Below are 20,511 nucleotides of genomic sequence, written 5' to 3' on the forward strand. Positions count from 1 at the left end.
TGAAGAAACACTGAAGAGTATTTAAAAACTTTTTCAGTGGGGAATCTAGTGAATTGTTCATGCATTATGTCTGCAATGAACTAAGCATAATCAAACATGATAGCAGGAGGCTTGCCTGGAGTAAAAATGTACAAGAAGGCCAATATGACCTCATCCAAATGCTCATTTGTGGTATATCCAAGGATGCATGAGAGCATGGTGATTGTGTGCATGGAAATCTCTGAGAAAAAGGTGGCAGCATAGGGTGGGGTATCTGTAGGAGTATGGTGGTCTTCAATGATAAATTCTCGAACATTTTCTTGATTTTCACCTGGTCTAATGTGATGTATAAGTCCGACAGGTGTCTAATGGATAGAGGGGTCAGATTGGGGCTAGATTGGATTTGAAGCATACAGTTAATTGACTCAGGTGTAATGGTGAATAATAACTCATGGTTTCGGGCAACAATAGCCCTTTGGATAGGGACATAACATGCATGACAATAATGTATAATATCTAGGAAAGGGTGAACTTCTGAGAATGTGTACTTCAGAAAATTGGATTCCCAAAGGTTGATTTCATCAGCATGGTTTAAAAATATGTCCTTACTCCAACAGTGGAGCCTCAGAAGGTGAGCTGGAGTCGCAGTGTCCTTTATTTAGAAATCCCTATTTGCTAGGGCCAAATGGTTAATGTCCAGGTGAGGGGTTGAGACCAGTCTGACATCTAGAGAGGTGTGGGCAACCATCTTGAGGATCAGATGTGGGAATTAGACTTGTATAGATTGTATAAGTGAAAATTTGAATAGTTCTATACAAATATAGGGTATTGGCAGTTTTCAGGATAGGGGTTTGGGTATTTCAGAGGGGAAAACAGTTAACTTCAATTAAATATTTCTTGCATTCACTATACATTTTTAAACTGAGATGGTCGTTCTAGTTTTTTGTTAAAATACCTAGAAATGATGGTATATGATACAAAATGGTGTGAATGGTAGCTACAAAGGGTACTGTGGCTTCAGTCATGCACTAGAGGGTTGAATTGGGCTTCCAGAGCATGTTCAGGAGGCAATTGGTAGTCAAATTTGGTTGCATAGGCTCAGGGTGGCGCAGGAAAGCTTAGGAGGCTTTCACAAAGCAAATGAGCAAAAAAGGGTGAAAATGGGTATCTTTCACCTTTTAACTAGTAATGGTTAGAAATTGGTGGTGAATTTCATAATGAATAGTGATGGTTTTTGGCTTATTCGGGGAGGCAGTTTCATTGCTCATCACACCGCTTTTGGGAGTGGGGTGGTATTTTCCTGAGAGCACGTAAGTTAACGAGGATATGCCACGTAGCCAAAAGGGGCCTGAGAAAAACCACGAATCTCGCATTCTCTCCGGTGGGTAAAGGTCGAGAGGTGAATGAACGTGATAAGGATATGCGCCGTTAGATCTGAGGGTGACAGATCTGACGACTGTTGCATGGTGAAGTTGCACGCCGGGAACAGGTGTGGAGATTTGTGGGGCTCGGGGGAATTAATTCCACTAAATTATAATTAATTAATGAATCAGCGGGGTTAAGCGTATAATGAACGGGTTATATGTAGTGGGACCAAGGTTAAAATATAGCGGGGGACCTTTTAACCACACCAGGGTGGTGGGTTAAAAGGTTTATAATTGGGGAAAATGTGAATTGTGGAGTTAGTTAAATAATGCATGGGGGGGGGGGAAATAAAACTTAGTATAAAGGGGGTTTTATGGGTTTTCAAGGGAAATTAATAAGGGGAAAATAATCTTTTCAAAGGGGAATGGGTTTCACACTAGGGAAAAGGGTTTTTGGGTATGGGAATGAATTTTGGAGGGTAATTTGCTAGGGAAAAGTGTGAAACCATGGGGCAAGGGAAAATGAAGGGAAAAAGGGTGTTTTCTTAGGAAATGTTGGGATAAAGGGGAAATTAGTAAGTATGTAGTGGCGGGTGAAATGTAATGAGGGGAAGTTAGCCAAATCAACTTGTGAACATCCTTTCACTTTCATAACTGCTCCTGCATACTACAACATATGATTAAGCATAATAAATATGCTTTTGCTTCAATCAACTTTGTACTTCTGCAACCTTTCTTCTACTTACCCTAACATTTTTTCTTCACTTTATTGGGTGCATTTAAGCTAGCAGAACCTTTCATTCCTTTTTCTTTTGAAAAGTAAACTATCTGATTCTAACCTTATATCTTCGAATGGCTCAGATTAAGCTTATGAGCACATTTTATTTTTCTACCTAACTATTGATCTGCCAAGATTAAACAGTTTGGAAAGATATTTTATTCTCTTAACTATAAACATGAAATTTAAAGCATGAAGTAGTCAAGATTAAAAAGTTTGACTATCATGGATTGTGGCATTTATGAAAAGTTGCACACAACCATTATTTTGTACAGTAAAGTAAAAAGTAGTGACACTTAGACTTGCACACTTTCATGATTTTTTTTGTTTGGGGTTCATATTTTTTCACTTTTTTGATCTTTTCTTATTCTTTTTGTCCTTTGATATCTCTTTTAGGACATACCCTCTTTCCTTTTTTAATTTTTTAATATGGAAAACATTTGCAGAAAAGCAAAGGTATGTACAATATTACAAGACTAACTATAGCCCATTCAGAATTATGAATCCTATTAATATAGGACTCTAACACTAATAAACATTTTTATTATGGATGGCATTATCTTTTGCTAACGGTTTATTTTACATGCCAAGATCTGTAATATATTCTCTTAAAAATCTTATTCATTTTGAGTGACAATTGATATTGATTTATGCTACATGCCAAGATTTGTAATATATTATTCCCTTCTAACTTATTCATTTTGAGTGAAAGGTATGTCAACTAGATGTCGACATACTGTGAGAGAATTGTAGAACCTCCCTCCACGCTTTAGGTTGAACGCTACCGCCATACTAAAAAATATCCTCACATATCCTCAAATATCTTCACACATATTCAATGAATTGAATTGATCTCAATTGCCTACCGATTTCATTTGGAATTTCGTCGGGAATCTTAAAATAAGATAATTACTCCTGTATGTGGAGTTGGCTAAACATAGAGAGTCAGTTAACTAAGTGATTGAGTGGTTGAGTGTTTGAGTGTTGAGTCAAGTCAAGTTAAGTGGTAGATGACTTTGAGTGTGTGGTTGCATGTGGTTGCATGTCAAGATATTTTAGGCAATCAGCTAGTTGGAAAAGGTTAAATACCTTCATCGGGTTCATTCTAATCATCATGTTTTGTGCGATCAATAGAAGAGCAACAACTCATGTTTTATGTGTGAATTATTTTTGTTTTGTCTCCTTTGTCTTTCCAACAAATTAGTATCAGAGCAAGGTGAGCAAGGTTTGAGACAGAGAAAATCTACAGCTGCAGCTTTAAGAGTCGCATTGTGTGAGTTATAAGAGAATCAAAATCCTCTGAGTTGTTGAGCTCGTTCGGTCCGCAAACTGTGTGGAAAACTCACCTATTTTGACAAAGCAGCTGCAGCTTTAAGAGTTGCATTGTGTGAGTTATAAGAGAATCAAAATTTTCTTAGTTGTTGAGCTCGTTTGGTCCGCAGACTGCGTGGAAAACTCACCTATTTTGAAAAAGCAGTTGCAGCTTCCATGAACACCCATCACCATAGTAGCTTGCAAAGCCCCCGCTCAATAGCCACTGATTTCCTACGATAGCTTGACTCCTGTACACGGAGTTTTTTGGCTCGGTCGAAGAACGTTAAGTTTTTGAAAAAGAGTTTACATGAAGGGTGTGTTATACAAAGGTTATTGTTTTTATATATAAAGATTTTATTTTTTTTAATTTCTTTTTTATATTAAAAAATGTAGAATTAAGAGTTTTCCAAAAAGGTATTTTGCAAAAAGATTTTTTTTAAGTTTTTTTTTTAATAAAAAATTTAGGGTTTTATTGAAAGGTATTTTTTTTTTTTTAAAGAGCTTTACAAAGGATAAATTTAAGGTTTTTTTTTTCAAAAAGGAATTTTTGGAGAAAGATGGCTTTCTCAAATTTCCAGCCCCGGTTCCCATCGTTTACAAGGAAATATTATTATTTGTGGGCCATTAAGATGGTGACCACGTTGCAGGCACACGATGTTTGGGATTATGTCAAGTTTGGGTTTTCAGAACCTATGAACAAAGGAGAAGAACAAGCTCTTAGTAATACAGAGAGGGAACAATGGAAGAAAGATAAGAAGAAGAATGCACATGCATTGCAACTTATTCAGCAGGGAGTGGACCGAGCAGTGTTCTAGAAGATTATGATCATGTCTTCAACAAAAGTAGCATGGGATACTTTGGCGACAAAATATAAAGGTATGACCAAAGTCAATATTGTTAAGTTGCAGAATACTAGGAGAGATTTTGAAGGTCTGCATATGAAGGAGACAAAGGACATCGATTCTTTCATGAATTGGGTCGTAACTATCGTAAATCAGTTAAAGATTTATGGTGAAGATATAAAATATCAAAGAGTGGTTGAGAAGGTCCTCCGATCTTTCTCTCCAAAATTTGATGTTGTGGTAGCATCCATAGAAGAATCCAAGGATTTTTCATCATTGACAGTTGATGAGTTGATGGGATCACTTCGATCGCATGAGGCAGGCATAGACAGAAATAAGGATTCCACTTTAGAGACCACTTTCAAAAGCCAATTTTCTATTTCAAGAGATAGAGGTTGAGATAGAAGTAGATCGAGAGGCAGAGGATGAAGTGGAAGATATGGTGGTCAGAAAGATGGCCGAGAAGAGCATGCACATGCAGGTGGAAGCAACTACAAAAGCTTCAAAAATAATCAAAGAGTTGACGAATCAAAGTTGAGATGTTCTTATTGCAATAAATTTGGTCACTATGCTCGTGATTGCAGGAAGAAGATATCTCATCAAGGGAACCAAAGAGCTAAAGTCACTACAAAGAGTTATAACTCCATGTTCTTAACTTGCCATACCATGCATGAACCTTATGCTAGTGTGTGGTTGTTAGACAGTAGTTGTAGTAACCACATGATAGGCAACATATATTTATTTGCAAATTTCGATCAATCTGTGAAACAGAGTTAAAGTTTGGGATTGACAAGACTATGGAAGTAGATGGAAAATGAGTGGTCAACTTTCTGACGAAGCAAGGTGAGCTAAAGACAATCTCAGAGGTACATTAGGTTGCTAGTCTCAAACATAATGTGTTAAGTGTTGGTCAATTAACACAGAAATGATACATAGTTATCTTTCAAGGTCAAGAATGTGTTATATATGACAAGCCCCAAAATAAGAAGCTGATAGCAAAGGTGTAGATGATGAGGAAAAGAATCTTTCCTCTAATTTTGAATTACGGTGGTGAGGAGAGTTCTTTTACAGTTGCCTGTTCTGATGATTATTGGTTATGGCACTTTTGATTTGGGCACTTGCACTTTTTTGGTTTAAGATTGTTGCAGCAGAAAGAGATGGTTAGAGGATTACCTCCCATCAAGGAGCCTGCTAGTACTTGTGAGTGTTGCATTTTGGGAAAACAACATCGTGAAAGTTTTCCAAAGGGAGTTGCATACAGAGCAAAGAAACCTCTTGAGCTAGTGCATACATATTTGTGTGGACCTATGAGGACGCAGTCGATTGGTGGAAGTTGCTACTTCCTCACTTTTATTGATGACTATAGCAGAAAGACTTGGGTTTACTTCTTGAAGAAGAAGTCTGAAACTTTTGCAAAGTTCAAAGAATTCAAAGCCTTAGCAGAGAACCAAAGTGATTGATAGATCAAGGTATTAAGGTTAGATCGTTGTAAACATTGGCTTAGGAGACATTTTACAACCAAGTACACACCGCAATAGAATGGTGTAATAGAGAGAAAGAATAGGAAAATTATGAAGCATGTTGAAAGGCAGAAACTCATCTAATGAGTATTGGGCAGAAGCAGTTTCATGTGCTATTTATGTGATCACAGATCTCCTACAAAGAGTGTAATGAATAGAGTACTAGAACAAGCATGGTCAGGTATGTATTGCAGGTTATATCATCTCATAGTACTTGGATGTGTAGCTTATGCACATGTGCCAAAGAACGAAGACGCAAATTGGATGATAAAAGTGAAAAATGCATATTCATTGGTTATAGTGAGCAATAAAAATCTTACAAATTGTATAACCCTGTCACAAAGAAGACCATAATTAGTAGAGATGTTGTGTTCAAGGAACAAGAGTCATGGAATGGAACTATAGACAAAACAGTTGATGAACAAGTGCCACTGATGGAAGAAGATGATGGAGTAGAAAAGAAGCAGCAAGAATCATAGGTAAAGACACCAAACAGAGACACACCAACAAGGAATCCAAGATTTTCAGAGCAACATGGATCCTCAAGAAGTTCAACAGATCAAGATTCTCCCAACAATCAATCAGGTGATGAATCAAGCTGAAATGGTAAGAGAAAGATGAGAAGTTTGAAAGATACTTATGATGATTTGGATGTTAGTTCAAATTTTGCATTGTTGTCATTCCAACCTTCTTCGTTTGAAGAGGCAATCAAAGATTAAAATTGGGTGCAAGCCATGGATGAAGAAATTGAAGCTATTGAAAAGAATGATACATGAGATTTGGTTGATTTTCCAAAGGACAAAAATCTCAATGGTGTGGAGTGGGTCTACAAGGCAAAGTTGAATGAAAAAGGTGAAATTGATAGATTTAAAACAAGAATTGTAGAAAAATGATTCTCGCAACAACCGGGAACAGACTTTGATGAAACGTTTTCTTTGGTGGCCAGATTGGATACTGTAAGAGCAGTTCTAGCCACAACAACTTAGAATAAGTGGATAGTATATCAGATGGATGTGAAATTAGCCTTCTTGAATGGAATTCTAGAAGAAGAAATTTATGTGCAGTAGCCTCTAGGATATGAAGTTGAGAGTAATGAAGAGGAAGTTTACAACTTGAAGAAAGCACTCTATGGACTAAAGCAAGCACCTAAAGCTTGGTATAGCAGAATCGACAACTACATGATTAAGAATGGATTTTACATAAGCAACATTGAGCCTATGTTATACACAAAGGTAAATGAGCATGTACGAATTTTGATTGTTTGCTCATATGTTGATGACATTATTTTTATAGGTGATTTTGAGATAGATTAAATTAAAGCAGCATGATGAAAGAATTTGAGATGATAGATCTTGGTGTCATGAAATATTTTCTTGGCACAGAAGTTGAGCAATCTGAAAAGGAAATTTTCATTTTTCAAAATAAATATGCCAAATATTTATTGAAAAGATTCATGATGGAAAATTGCTACACCAGTTGCAACAGGTAAAACGTTAAGCAAGGATGATGAAGGATCATATGACAATCCAACTCTATTCAAAAGATTGGTTGGAAGCCTCATGTATCTCACAGCTACAAGACTAGATATCATGCAAGGAGTGAGTTTGATTTCTATATTTATGGAGACTCCAAAAGACACACATTGGAGTGCAGGAAAAAGAACTATGAGATACATAGCAGGAACTAGAGATTGTAGCATTATGTATGCAAGCACATTAAAGAAGGATTTGTTTGGATACATAGATAGCAATTTTGCAGGAAGTTTGGATGATAGGAAGAGAACTTTTGTTTTTTTGTTCCACCTTAGTTTAGGTGTGATTTCATGGCCATATAATAAGTAGCCCATTGTGACACTTTCGTCAGCAAAAGTAGAATATGTAGCAGCAACATCAGCATCATGTCAAGAAGAGTATTTCATGGACTCAAGCAGAAACAACAAAGATCAATAGTAATATATTGTGACAACACCTCAAAGATTTCACTATCCAAGAATAGTGTGTTTCATTAGAAGAGAAAGCGTATTGATACTAGATATCACTTTATTAGAGAACTTGGGAGCAATGGAGAAGTTCACTTGAAGCCTTGTAATTCTAGTGATCAATTGGTTGATATATTTACTAAGTCATTAGCACAAGATGTGTTTGAGTTTCATAAAAGAAACTTGGGTGTTGTAAGCCTAGATTTAAGGCATAGACCAGAAGGCATGTTTGGGTTTTCATGAGTCATGCTTTAGTTTAGCAGCCGTAATTAATGGGAGTGTTAAAATAAGATAATTACTCCTCCATGAGGAGTTGGCTAAACCTAGAGAGTCAATTAACTGAGTGATTGAGTGGTTGAGTGTTTGAGTGTTGATTCAAGTCAAATTAAGTGATAGACGACTTTGAGTGTATGATTTCATGTGGTTGTATGTCAAGATATTTTAGGCAATTAGCTAGTTGGTGACGGTTAAATACCCTTCATCGGGTTCATTGTAATCATCATGTTTTGTGTGATCAATAGAAGAGCTGCAGCTCATGTTTTATGTGTGAATTATTTTTGCTTTGTCTCCTCTTCCTTTCCAATAGGGCACCAAGAAATCTGTTGGTAATCATGGCTTCGTCCAGATTAACACGTGTTTTCATGGGGTGCCTAAAGAATTCTCCATTTACGCAAGTGTGTGGAGACATTCATGTGCCCCGTCTCCCATGGTAGCCCTTCAGCACCACGTCACAAGCCTTTTCATCTCTGGCATCTCCGATTGCTACCAAATATGTTTATTATCTTGCTATCAATATTATTTTCTTTTTGCAGATCCATGACTTTCCAGACACAAAATATGTTATTGAAGGAATAGGTAATGTGGTCCAATCCTGCCTGAACAGGATTATGTAGGTATGCGAGCTACGCAAAACATGATTTCTTCATTTTTTCATATAAAATCCTGAACATGATTTCTTCATTTGTTCATATAAAATTCTGATGTTGATTTATGCGAGCTACTCAAAACATGATTTTTTCATATAAAATTTTAATTCGAATTTGGTAACTATGATTACAACAAAAAATAACAAAGAAAAAACTAAGGTTTGAGGTTGAGCTTCCTCTAGACTATTTCTTCATATAAAATTCTGATGCTTCGATGCTAAGCTTCATCTAAACATGATTTCTTCATATAAAATTTTGATGTCTACGAGCTACTCGGAACATAATTTTTTCATTTTTCATATACAATCATCTAAACATGATTTCTTCATATAAAATTCTGACGTCTGCGAGCTACTCGAAACATACTTTTTTCATTTTTCTCATATAAAATAAACAAATTTTATTCAAACTTGGTAACACATAAAACTAAAAGAAAACTGTAACTATGATTACAACACATAAAAATCAAAGAAAACTAAAACTTCGATGGTGAGCTTCATCTAAATTATCTATTTGATATATTTGAAGTTCATGTAGCTTCATACATGGATACACTGAGAGAAAATGAACCAGAAGCTATACCTTTCTGAATATATTAAGGGAGATACAGGTCCAGAAAACGTTGAAGAGTTGTACAAGAAGTGTGTGTTGCATGCATGCAGCCAATGGAGCAGACCCGACAATGAAACACACAGGAAAAATTTCCCTAAAGTGCATAAGCATTACTTGACAAATAAATAAATTCTTTTATAACACAATGATCTCTCCCATTAATAACTAGAATAAAAAATTGGAAACCCAATGGCTTTTCCATAAAAACAAGATTGTGATATTGGGCACCACCCTGTCTAGCCCAGTATGTTAGGAGACACCCCAATAAATTTAATTTGAAAAAATAAAAAATAAAAAACCACTAAAAGTGTGTTTTTTACAAAACTCTTCCATAAATAACAAAAAAATGTTTTTTTATTTGTAATTAATAACTGGACTATCTGCATATGGTGTTGCTATCATCCACAACTATATAGCGTTCCCATTCATTGCTGCTAACATTGTTCATCTGACATTGTTCTCTTGAAATTTTTGGCTCATCATCCTTTACTTTTGTTTTAATAACTTCTCACACGATATTGTCAACCAATTGCCCCTCATCACTAAAAAAAGAACATTGACAAAGAAATTACTAGTAAGAAATGCTTACCAAGGTAAATTGATAAATTGTGATATGCCACTCGTTCCAAAAAATTGAAAGGGATAAAATGAAGAGGGATGTCGATGTCTCACACATCATATGTCTCAAGGTTCAAACCCTCTCTCCCTGTAACTTCCATCAGAGCCTTTTTCCATTTTTCAATACCGTCGAACTCGTATTGCGCCTTCTCTTGATGAGTTTCATGGTCAAATATTTTTTACTCTTTGAGGATGCGCAGAGCCTCAACACAGAGTCCATTTCTTCTATCCAAAGGATTCCACCACATATCTGTAGGGTTCACATTGTAAAAGACAAGGATAATAATTGACCTAGATTCGATCATAAGTAGAAGCTCATCCATACACCATTCTCATTGTGGGTTTAGTAAGTGACAGAGCAACCCAAAACTCCATCATACTTCATGTTTTGAGGCAATACAAAATATTAACTTATGGGAAGAGGATGAAGATGGAAGCCATTTTTGGGGAACTAAACTATGGGAAGAGGTTGAAAATGAAAACAATTTTTGAGGAAATTAAACCAACTCAAGAGACATTTAAAATTAACGTGACCTTATTATATAATAAGCCATAAACACCAATATATATATATATATATATATATCTATAAACAAACTTTTTCATACTCTTTTGAAAAAAAAAACAAAAAAACAAAAAACAAAAATTAAACTGACACTAATCCATCCATGTGATTTCTCATGTTATCTAGCAGACTTACCCACCCTAAGCTACCCGCTCAAAACCACATATTCCTGAGGCATGAAAAAGAGCCCTACTCCTATTTTGACATTCTCGAGGGTCAAATATTTTCTCCTCTTCCAGCCTACACAGGTCTTCACAATACTCTATTCCACTTTTTTTTGTTGTCCACTGGATCATGTTGTTAACTAGTACTTTCTAGCCTATGTTATACATTTATTGTTCTTATCATCACCATTACAAGAGAATCATAAATTACAATTATAAATCGTTTCTCTGATAATTTTCTAAACTCTCCTTACTGCTACTAGTTTGGTAGCATGGTCATTTATAATCATAATGGATATGAAACATTTTCTATATGCTATAATCTATAACATCTTAGCTTGCAATCTGTGATTGCTTTGCTTTATTATGTTTCACTGTTAAGGAGTTATTCAACATCTATTTGATCTTAATATCCTTTTTTTCACTATATTTTAAAGCGGTAATGCATTCTGAGAACTGTTTATGGCCAATACTAAAAGTATTTTGATTTCTCAAATACATCTTGATACGAGAAACCATTTCCAAAAGCCTAGAAATGCATCAATGGTTTCTTGCAATTTTTTAGAGGTTGTAGTTGAAAAATTAGAAAGATGGAAATAAAGGATTTTCTAATCCTTCCATAGCTCACTAAATCAAAAGCAATATCTCTAAAATATGAAAGTTCAAGTAAAACAAATAAGATATTTATGGGGAGTGAAGGGAAATAACTTCAATGAAAAAAATTCTCTTCACCTTTTTCAAAATTGTTTCCTCGCATTACCTTGAAGTTTCCTACAAATATATATCTTGAGTGTTCTTGTTTACAGAGACTCATTTCCTTCCCTTTTGGGGACAAATAGAAAAACATGTATCTTTTACCCTCATTTTCATATATGTTCAGTATAGGTTGAATTTTCTCTAGTGATACTTATCGATGCCAATCTCCATGGTTATTTGAAATTTTGTCAGAAATTATGATGTGGGAACTATTGTTGCAGACTTCAGATTTGATACAAGGGAAGAATGTGATGGTGTTGATGGAATCGTCCTTAGATGGATAGTATGCAAATGAAGATGCAACTGAATTGGTTGGATTGGAATCAAGGTGCTTGCAGTCTGAACCTCGACTAAATCCCAGTACTGAATTTATTCTGGTAACTTCTTGCAAGACTAAGTAGTATAACATGAGCTTGGTGATGCCAAATACCTAGTAGAAAGAGTAGGTATTATTCTCTTCCACCTTGAGTTATGTTTTAGATGTTGATGATGTTTTTCTTCACCATTAGTGCATAAGGAGCTACCAAAAATAAAATATCATCATGCCTATATTATTTGCAAAGTTATTCGCATATTTGTGTTGTAAAGGTTCTTATTGTTTTATTATTTTGGGTCCAACTTTAATGTAAATCTAACTATTGTGATTTCAACCATTCCATTCAAAAGTATTATTTTCAATTTACTGATATTTGTGACTGCTTTGAAAAGTGGTTTTATTGAATTTATTTTGAGATTGATTTTGATATAATTTCAATTGTTGTGATTTTAATTTAGATGCATTTATATTTTAACTATTTAATAACTCTCACATAGTTCTTTAAAGGGTGCTAGCTTAATGGAAGAGCACATGGTGGTTTGATTCCACTGTGTCCTAATATGAATTAATCAATGATATTGTGGTTTATTTTTAATTAAATACTTTTAATATTGGTTTATTTCAATGGTGAGGTATTTTTCTTGATTCATTATTTTAGATAGTCTCTAAAGAGACAAAAGTGATTTTGTATTATTTTGAACGTAATTTTTTATTGTATCTAGAGAGACAATAGTTAGGGTCAAAGACATTGTCCCTTTAAAGGCAATATGTCTTTAAACCCAACTATTCTCTCTAGAGAGACAAAACTGAAATTCTCTTCGGAGAGACAAAAATTTATAGAGACAATATTTTAAGACAATTTAATTTGAGACACCGGCTTAAAGACAATATTTAAGACAATACATAAGTTTTCTTTTGTTTCAAGTTAAAACAATTTACCCAAAAAGTGTCTTAAATATTGTCTTAAAACCCCCCTTTGTGTTGTAGTGTATGATATGGGATGAACAGTGGGATGAAGGGTTTATCACATCTCCGATTTTTCCAAAAAGTAGATCACTTCAAAATTCAGTGCCTATTATTGGTAGGTGGGCTAATTTTCCATGCTTTTTCACAAAACAACTTTACTAATGTTTATTTTTTTCTAAAAATGATTAAGCCAAATTTTTTATACATAATTAATTCATTATTACAAAATTTGAATGTTTTATAATTAATTTAATTTTTATTTTAATAATTATTAATATGCATATAAACCAATTTTGAATTTAAAGTAGGTTTTAAAGCTGTTTCTGCTTAGTCAAAAACTCATTTTACTTTAATATAAAAAATAAATAGTTTTTAATTAGCTAAAAACTCATTTTATTTAAATGTAAAAAACAGATAAACTACTCAAAACCAAAAAGATTATAAATTAAATTTTCCCATCATAAAAACTTGTACAATAATTATTATCTCACTTATTATATATGTTTTAATTGTGCATAATTAATATATTTGTATAACTTTTAATGGTTAAACCCATTCTTTTAAATTACATATTAAGAAATAAATATAATAATTTTACGTATTAAAAAAAAAATCAATTTAAAATGTGTTGACAGTGCCGCGTCACATCTCGAAATCTTCCTCTTGATTTTTATAAATTTATTATTAGTGATACCTTCAATGCAATGCAAAGAAATGACAAAACTGTATTACGTTTAATGCCGTGTGGAAGATATTGGTGTAATATGAATTATTTAGTGACTTATAAAGTTTGCAAGTCAATAATCTTTTGGTTTTGATAAGACATTTATTCTTTGGGAAGAAAGAATTGAGTCACCAGACATGTTAAAAAGCGGCATATTTAAATACGTGTGTCCATAGGAAGGTGGGTGTTCACTGCACAAACAACTTTTTTATTGGGCAATGGCCTACCAAGACCACTTCTTTATAGTTGGGCATCTTGTCTTTTGTATGCAATTTGCAATCTTTCGTAGGAAGGTGGGTGTTCACTGCACAAACAACTTTTTTATTGGGCAATGGCCTACCAAGACCGCTTCTTTATAGTTGGGTATCTTGTCTTTTGTATGCAATTTGCACTCTTTTGTAGGAAGGTGGGTGTTCACTGCACAAACAACTTTTTTATTGGGCAATGGCCTACCAAGACCACTTCTTTATAGTTGGACATCTTGTCTTTTGTATGCAATTTGCAATTGGCACTCTTTTCTATGCAATGGCCTACCAAGACTATTACTTTATAGTTGGACATCTCGTCTTCGTATGCAATTTCCATAGGAACGTGGGTGTTCACGGCATAAACAACTATTTTATTCGGCAATGGCCTACCAAGATCACTGGCAATTTCCACTCCTTAAAGTGACCGTCGGGATAGGTTAAAGTGACCGTCGGGATGGGTTGCAGCAGCTTTTAGGGAATCATGAATGTATCGCCCTTTCACAGAAGTTGCAGAAAATAGGGCTGAAGGGTTTAGCTTATATATGTACATTATATCTCTGCACTCCAATATTTTTCATTGCAATCTTTCCATGCTTTCTCTGCGCTTCTCAAACTCCTAAATTCATATAATACCAGGCAATTTGCATACCTTTCCATTGGCCCCCATTTCTCTCTATACACTTCAATTGCAATTGCCAATGGCATCTGCCTCCACCTCTACTGCTTTTGATCCCCCCACCAAATCTCGCTACGATGTCTTCATAAGTCATCGTGGCCCTGATACAAAAAATAATTTCGCCAGCCATCTATACCGTCGCCTGGTTTTACATGGAATCCGAGTCTTTTGGGACAAGGAGGAAATGCAAGTGGGTGATTCTTTAACTTCTCAGATACAAGACGCTATTAAAACCGCATCCGTCCACGTGGTTATCTTTTCTCCCGGATTTGCAGAGTCAGAATGGTGTCTCAATGAGCTCCTCCTGATAGTGGAGTCAAAGGCTCCCATTATTCCCGTGTTTTTCCGTGTCCAGCCCACTGAGGTTCGACAGACACATGGGAAAGGAGTGTATGCTCAAGCCCTACGCACCCTCCAAGAAAAAAGAACGTATGACTCTCAACCGCGTTACAGCTCCATCACCATTGAAAATTGGAGGACTGCTCTCTCTACTGTTGCAGGAATGAGCGGGCTAGAGCTGCAGAAGTTTAACGAGTAAGAAGTCGAACTTCCGCTCTACTGATCCAATATGTAAGATTTTTTACCTATGGTTTTATTTGTTTTCTAATTATTAATTTATTTATTTTCTTGTGACTCACTAGGGACGAGGGGGAGCTGCTCGAGAATGTCATTGATTCTGTGTTGCAAAAGATGATAAAACCCCGCTTCGAAGTGGCAGAATATCCAATTGGTTTAGATGAAAAGATTAACGATTTTGAAAATAAACTCTTAGAGTTGCAGCGGCAGCAGACTGACAAACCTCAGGTTATCGGGATTGTAGGGATGGGTGGTATAGGAAAGACAACGTTGGCTAAAGAACTTTTCAATAGGAAGAGTTCACAGTACAACAGATCTTACATGTTATTTGATGTAAGAGAGAATGCACGTAAAAAATCTTTAGAATCACTGCAGAAAAAGCTTCTTGAGGGCTTAACTAGAAAAAAAGAAAAGATAGAAGATGTTAGTGAAGGAATAGAACTGCTTAAATCCCGTCTCTTATCTTTTCAGGCGTTGGTAATTTTAGATGATGTAGATCATGTAAATCAGTTAGATGCACTTCTGAGGCCAATTCGAGATGTTCTTCAATCCAACAGTTTGATATTGATTACATCTCGAGACAGAGATGTTCTCAGAATGTCAAGAGTGGAAGAGCCATCAATTTATACCTTAACTGGCCTTAATCCACAACAGTCCCAGGAGCTCTTTTGCTTGCATGCCTTCACCCAGCCACATCCACTCCCAGGATTTGAGCATCTCGTTGATAAGTTTTTAACAGCGTGCCATCGACTGCCTTTGTCTTTGAAGGTGTTTGGAGCTCTTCTTTATGGAATTCATGAGAAGCCCTTTTGGGAAGACCAACTGAAAAGACTTGAACAAATACTCCCGGAAGACATAAAAACCCGTCTACAAGTTAGTTACGATTGTCTTCAAGATGACGAAAAACAGATATTCCTAGATATTGCATGTTTTTTCATCGGCGAGAGAAGAGATACTGCAATAAGAATATGGGACAGATCGGGCTGGAATGGCTCGCTGGGGTTTCGAAGTCTGCAGAATAAGAGTCTTGTGGAGGTAGACAGTGGAGTGAATCGTTATGATAGGACTGAAATTAGGATTATAATGCATGATCATCTCAGAGATCTGGGAAGAGATCTTGCCAAGAATCCAACTCTGCCTCGTCGGATTTGGCGGAATGAGGATCTTGACGATTTGTTGCAACAACAATCTGTAAGTAGTCAATCATTATATTTGCAGTGGTTTGTTAAATAGAATCTGTGTACAGCTTTTTGATTGTTTGTTGTTTTTCAAACATGTGCAGGGAGTAACCCAAGTGCGGGGAATTAGCATGCGCTGGAAAAATTCGGAGAATCGATCATATTCAGGCCTCATAATGAATAACTTGCGACTTCTTGATAGCCGGGAAGTAATTAAGAATGGAGTACTTGTGAATGCACTACAGTCATCGAATCTCATATGGCTTCGCTTAGAGGGCCATCGCTTCTTTTCATTGCCTTCACGGATTCCATCGATGAAGTTGACGGTTTTAGAAGTGGACAACCACCATTCAGTCTCCCTGATCTGGTCAGCGTTGGTGCAGGAGGAATCGCAGGTAAATTGAAATCGATGACTTTAGTAAAACACATTTATTTTTTATTATAAAATATACATTTATTTTTTATCATAACATAGCACAACAGGTTTCCAATGAATTCGAAAAAGGTATTTATTTATTTATTTTTAATACTTAGTGTAACAAATGAGATGACAATCATCCATATCTATAGACAGTAGATTAAGTTGGAGAAAATTTTGCTATGAAAATATAGATTTTTTCAGTTAGTTTTTGGAAAAATATGTGGAAAATTTAAGTTAAACTATAGAGTTTTATCATAATTTTGCAAAATTAAAAAACATCCAATTTCAAAAAAAAAGTTAGCTTAACCTGGACCACTCCATATCCAGTGCGTTTAAGTAGATTGCTGATTCTCCAAAATGAAATTCTTTTTGGACATAGGCACCGGTAGGTCAAATACCGTCAGATTCCCAAATATTAAAAAAATCAGCAATCGAGTTAAGGATGCCCCTCCTTGTCGGCTCGCTGCACCACTCCTCCGTTTAGATATTTGAAACATGTGAACATTTTTGCGGTCGCCTCGCTACACAACTCCTATCTTTAGATATTTGAAACATGTGAAACGGCTTGTGATATCTCCATATTTGAAACATGTGAAACGGCTTGTGATATCTCCAGTTAGTGGATAATACTGTTGAAACATCTGGAACGGCTTGTGATATCTCCAGATTGGAATTTAGAAAACGCGCTAGAAGACTTTTATAATCTCCTTTCGTTGAAATACTTGCAGATTTCGTTCTCTGGAATAAGATCTCTGTCAGACTCATTCCGCAATCTAGCAAATCTACAACACGTTAACATGTTGCGCTGTTGGGGATTAAAGCAGCTTCCAGATGGCTTCGTCAATCTAGCAAATCTACAACACGTTGACATGTCGGGCTGTTCGGAATTAGAGCAGCTTCCAGATGATTTCGGCAATCTAGCAAATCTGCAACACATTGGCATGTCGGGCTGTTCGGAATTAAAGCAGCTTCCTGATGGCTTCGTCAATCTAGCAAATCTACAACACGTTGACATGTCGGGCTGTTCGAAATTAGAGCAGCTTCCAGATGATTTCGGCAATCTAGCAAATCTGCAACACATTGGCATGTCGGGCTGTTCGGAATTAAAGCAACTTCCAGATAGCTTCGGCAATCTAGCAAATCTGAAACACATTGACATGTCGGGATGCCGGGGATTAGAGCAGCTTCCAGATGGCTTCAGCAATCTAACAAAATTGCAACACATTGACATGTCCAGGTGTCGGGGATTAGAGCAGCTTCCAGATGGCTTCGGCAATCTAGCAAATCTGCAACGCATTGACATGTCGGTCTGTCGGGAATTAGAGCAGCTTCCAGATGGCTTCGGCCATCTAGCAAATCTGCAATACATTAACATGTCGGGCTGTTGGCGATTAAAGCAGCTTCCAGAGGGCTTCCGCTATCTAGCAAATCTGCAACACATTGACATGTCAGGCTGTTCGGGATTAAAGCAGCTTTCAGATGGCTTCGGCAATCTAGCAAAATTGCAACACATTGACATGTCGGACTGTTCGGGATTAAAGCAGCTTCCAGATGGCTTCGGCAATATAGCAAAACTGCAACACATTAACATGTTGGGCTGTTGGGGATTAAAGCAGCTTCCAAATGACTTCGGCAATCTAGCAAATCCAAATCTGCAACACATTAACATGTCGGGCTGTTGGGGATTAAAGCAGCTTCCAGATAGCTTCGGCAATCTAGCAAATCTGCAACACATTGACATGTCGGGCTGTTCGGGATTAAAGCAGCTTCCAGGTGGCTTCCGCAATCTAGCAAATTTGCAACACATTGACATGTCGCGCTGTTCGGGATTAGAGCAGCTTCCAGATGACTTCGGCAATCTAGCAAATCTGCAACACATTGACATGTCGGGGTGTCGGGGATTAGAGCAGCTTCCAGATGGCTTCGGCAATCTAGCAAATCTGCAACACATTGACATCTCGGGCTGTCTGGGATTGAAGCAGCTTCCAAATGGCTTCGGCAATCTAGCAAATCTGCAACACATTAAGATGTCGGGCTGTTCGGGATTAAAGCAGCTTCCAGATGCCTTCGGCAATCTAGCAAATCTGCAACACATTAAGATGTCGGGCTGTTCGGGATTAAAGCAGCTTCCAAATGGCTTCGCCAATCTAGCAAATCTGCAACACATTGACATGTCGGGCTGTTCGGGATTAAAGCAGCTTCCAGGTGGCTTCGGCAATCTAGCAAATCTGCAACACATTGACATGTCGGGCTGTTCGGGATTAGAGCAGCTTCCAGATGACTTCGGCAATCTAGCAAATTTGCAACGCATTGACATGTCGGGGTGTCGGGGATTAGAGCAGCTTCCAGATGGCTTCGGCAATCTAGCAAATCTGCAACACATTGACATCTCGGGCTGTCTGGGATTGAAGCAGCTTCCAAATGGCTTCGGCAATCTAACAAATCTGCAACACATTAAGATGTCGGGCTGTTCGGGATTAAAGCAGCTTCCAAATGGCTTCGCCAATCTAGCAAATCTGCAACACATTGACATGTCGGGCTGTTCGGGATTAAAGCAGCTTCCAGGTGGCTTCGGCAATCTAGCAAATCTGCAACACATTGACATGTCGGGCTGTTCGGGATTAGAGCAGCTTCCAGATGACTTCGGCAATCTAGCAAATTTGCAACGCATTGACATGTCGGGGTGTCGGGGATTAGAGCAGCTTCCAGATGGCTTCGGCAATCTAGCAAATCTGCAACACATTGACATCTCGGGCTGTCTGGGATTGAAGCAGCTTCCAAATGGCTTCGGCAATCTAACAAATCTGCAACACATTAAGATGTCGGGCTGTTCGGTATTAAAGCAGCTTCCAGATGCCTTCGGCAATCTAGCAAATCTGCAACACATTAAGATGTCGGGCTGTTCGGGATTAAAGCAGCTTCCAAATGGCTTCGCCAATCCAGCAAATCTGCAAAACATTGACATGTCGCGCTGTTCGGGATTAGAGCAGCTTCCAGATGACTTCGGCAATCTAGCAAAACTGCGACACATTGACATGTCGGGCTGTTGGGTATTAAAGCAGCTTCCAGATGGCTTCGGCAATCTAGCAAATCTGCGACACATTGACCTGTCGAGGTGTTGGAAATTAGAACAGCTTCCAGATACCTTCGGCAATTTAACGAAAATTTCATTACTACCCCCTCAAATACGCTGTTTTCATGGCAGCAGTTCTGGAATTTGATCGCACATATTTATTCGTAATATATTTTATTGACTTATCAATAATTAAGCCTTGTAATATGTGGTATTTGGAATTTGTGCTATAATATTTGTTTTTATGAAAATAAATTAAGTTCATATTATTTAAATCTATACGTGAATATTTGTTTTTATGGAAATAAATTAAGTTCATATTATTTAAAGTTATACGTGAATATTTGATGATCAATAATTTAAGTGTTGTAATATTTGGAATTTACATTAATATATTTGTTTTTATTTAAATAAATTAAGTTTATGTTATTTATATTTAAATAAATTAAGTTCATGTATTGTGTTGGTTTTATTAAAAATTCAGTTTTTAAGTTAATTCCATGTGATTATGGTGGAGAGGAATGTCAAAAATAGTTTTAGTCAATTTCAAAGTCTTTGAGATGGAAATTTATTTTTGGGAAGTTTTATTGGTTCATATTGGTGAAAGAAAACCATTTGTTTTTATTGAAATTGCAACATTTAAATTATCTAATAAAAATCCAAATTGAGAATATTGAAATAGAAATGAGTGCAATAACAATTAGTTGGCTGTGAGTAAAATAGATTTCTAGATATACCCATAATTTTTGTATCATGTCTTTGGAAGAATAACTCATAAGTGGAATCTGGATGATATGGGAATTGTGGATCCCATCTATGAGTAAAACAACCTTCATGATTCAACAAATCATTTAGTTATGGTTATGTTTTTTTCTTTTCTTATTATAAATCTATGAGAAAAATTAACATAGTTGTGT

General features: G+C 36.4%; 1 protein-coding gene across 1 annotated transcript; it reads left to right on the forward strand.

The window, feature by feature from the left end:
• Positions 1 to 14,104: 14,104 nt before the first annotated feature.
• LOC149213395 (uncharacterized) lies at positions 14,105 to 19,785 on the forward strand. Its single transcript, XM_089391993.1, has 4 exons — positions 14,105 to 14,880; positions 14,988 to 16,113; positions 16,205 to 16,495; positions 17,250 to 19,785. Exons 1-4 carry the CDS (start codon positions 14,369 to 14,371, stop codon positions 19,740 to 19,742), a joined length of 4,422 nt encoding a protein of 1,473 aa, XP_089248119.1. The 5' UTR covers positions 14,105 to 14,368; the 3' UTR covers positions 19,743 to 19,785.
• Positions 19,786 to 20,511: the final 726 nt, after the last annotated feature.

This window comes from Pinus tabuliformis, chromosome 1_1 (assembly GCF_031772625.1).
Source record: "Pinus tabuliformis cultivar Carrire ecotype Pingquan chromosome 1_1, CPIR1, whole genome shotgun sequence".
In the NCBI taxonomy this organism is placed as follows: domain Eukaryota; kingdom Viridiplantae; phylum Streptophyta; class Pinopsida; order Pinales; family Pinaceae; genus Pinus; species Pinus tabuliformis.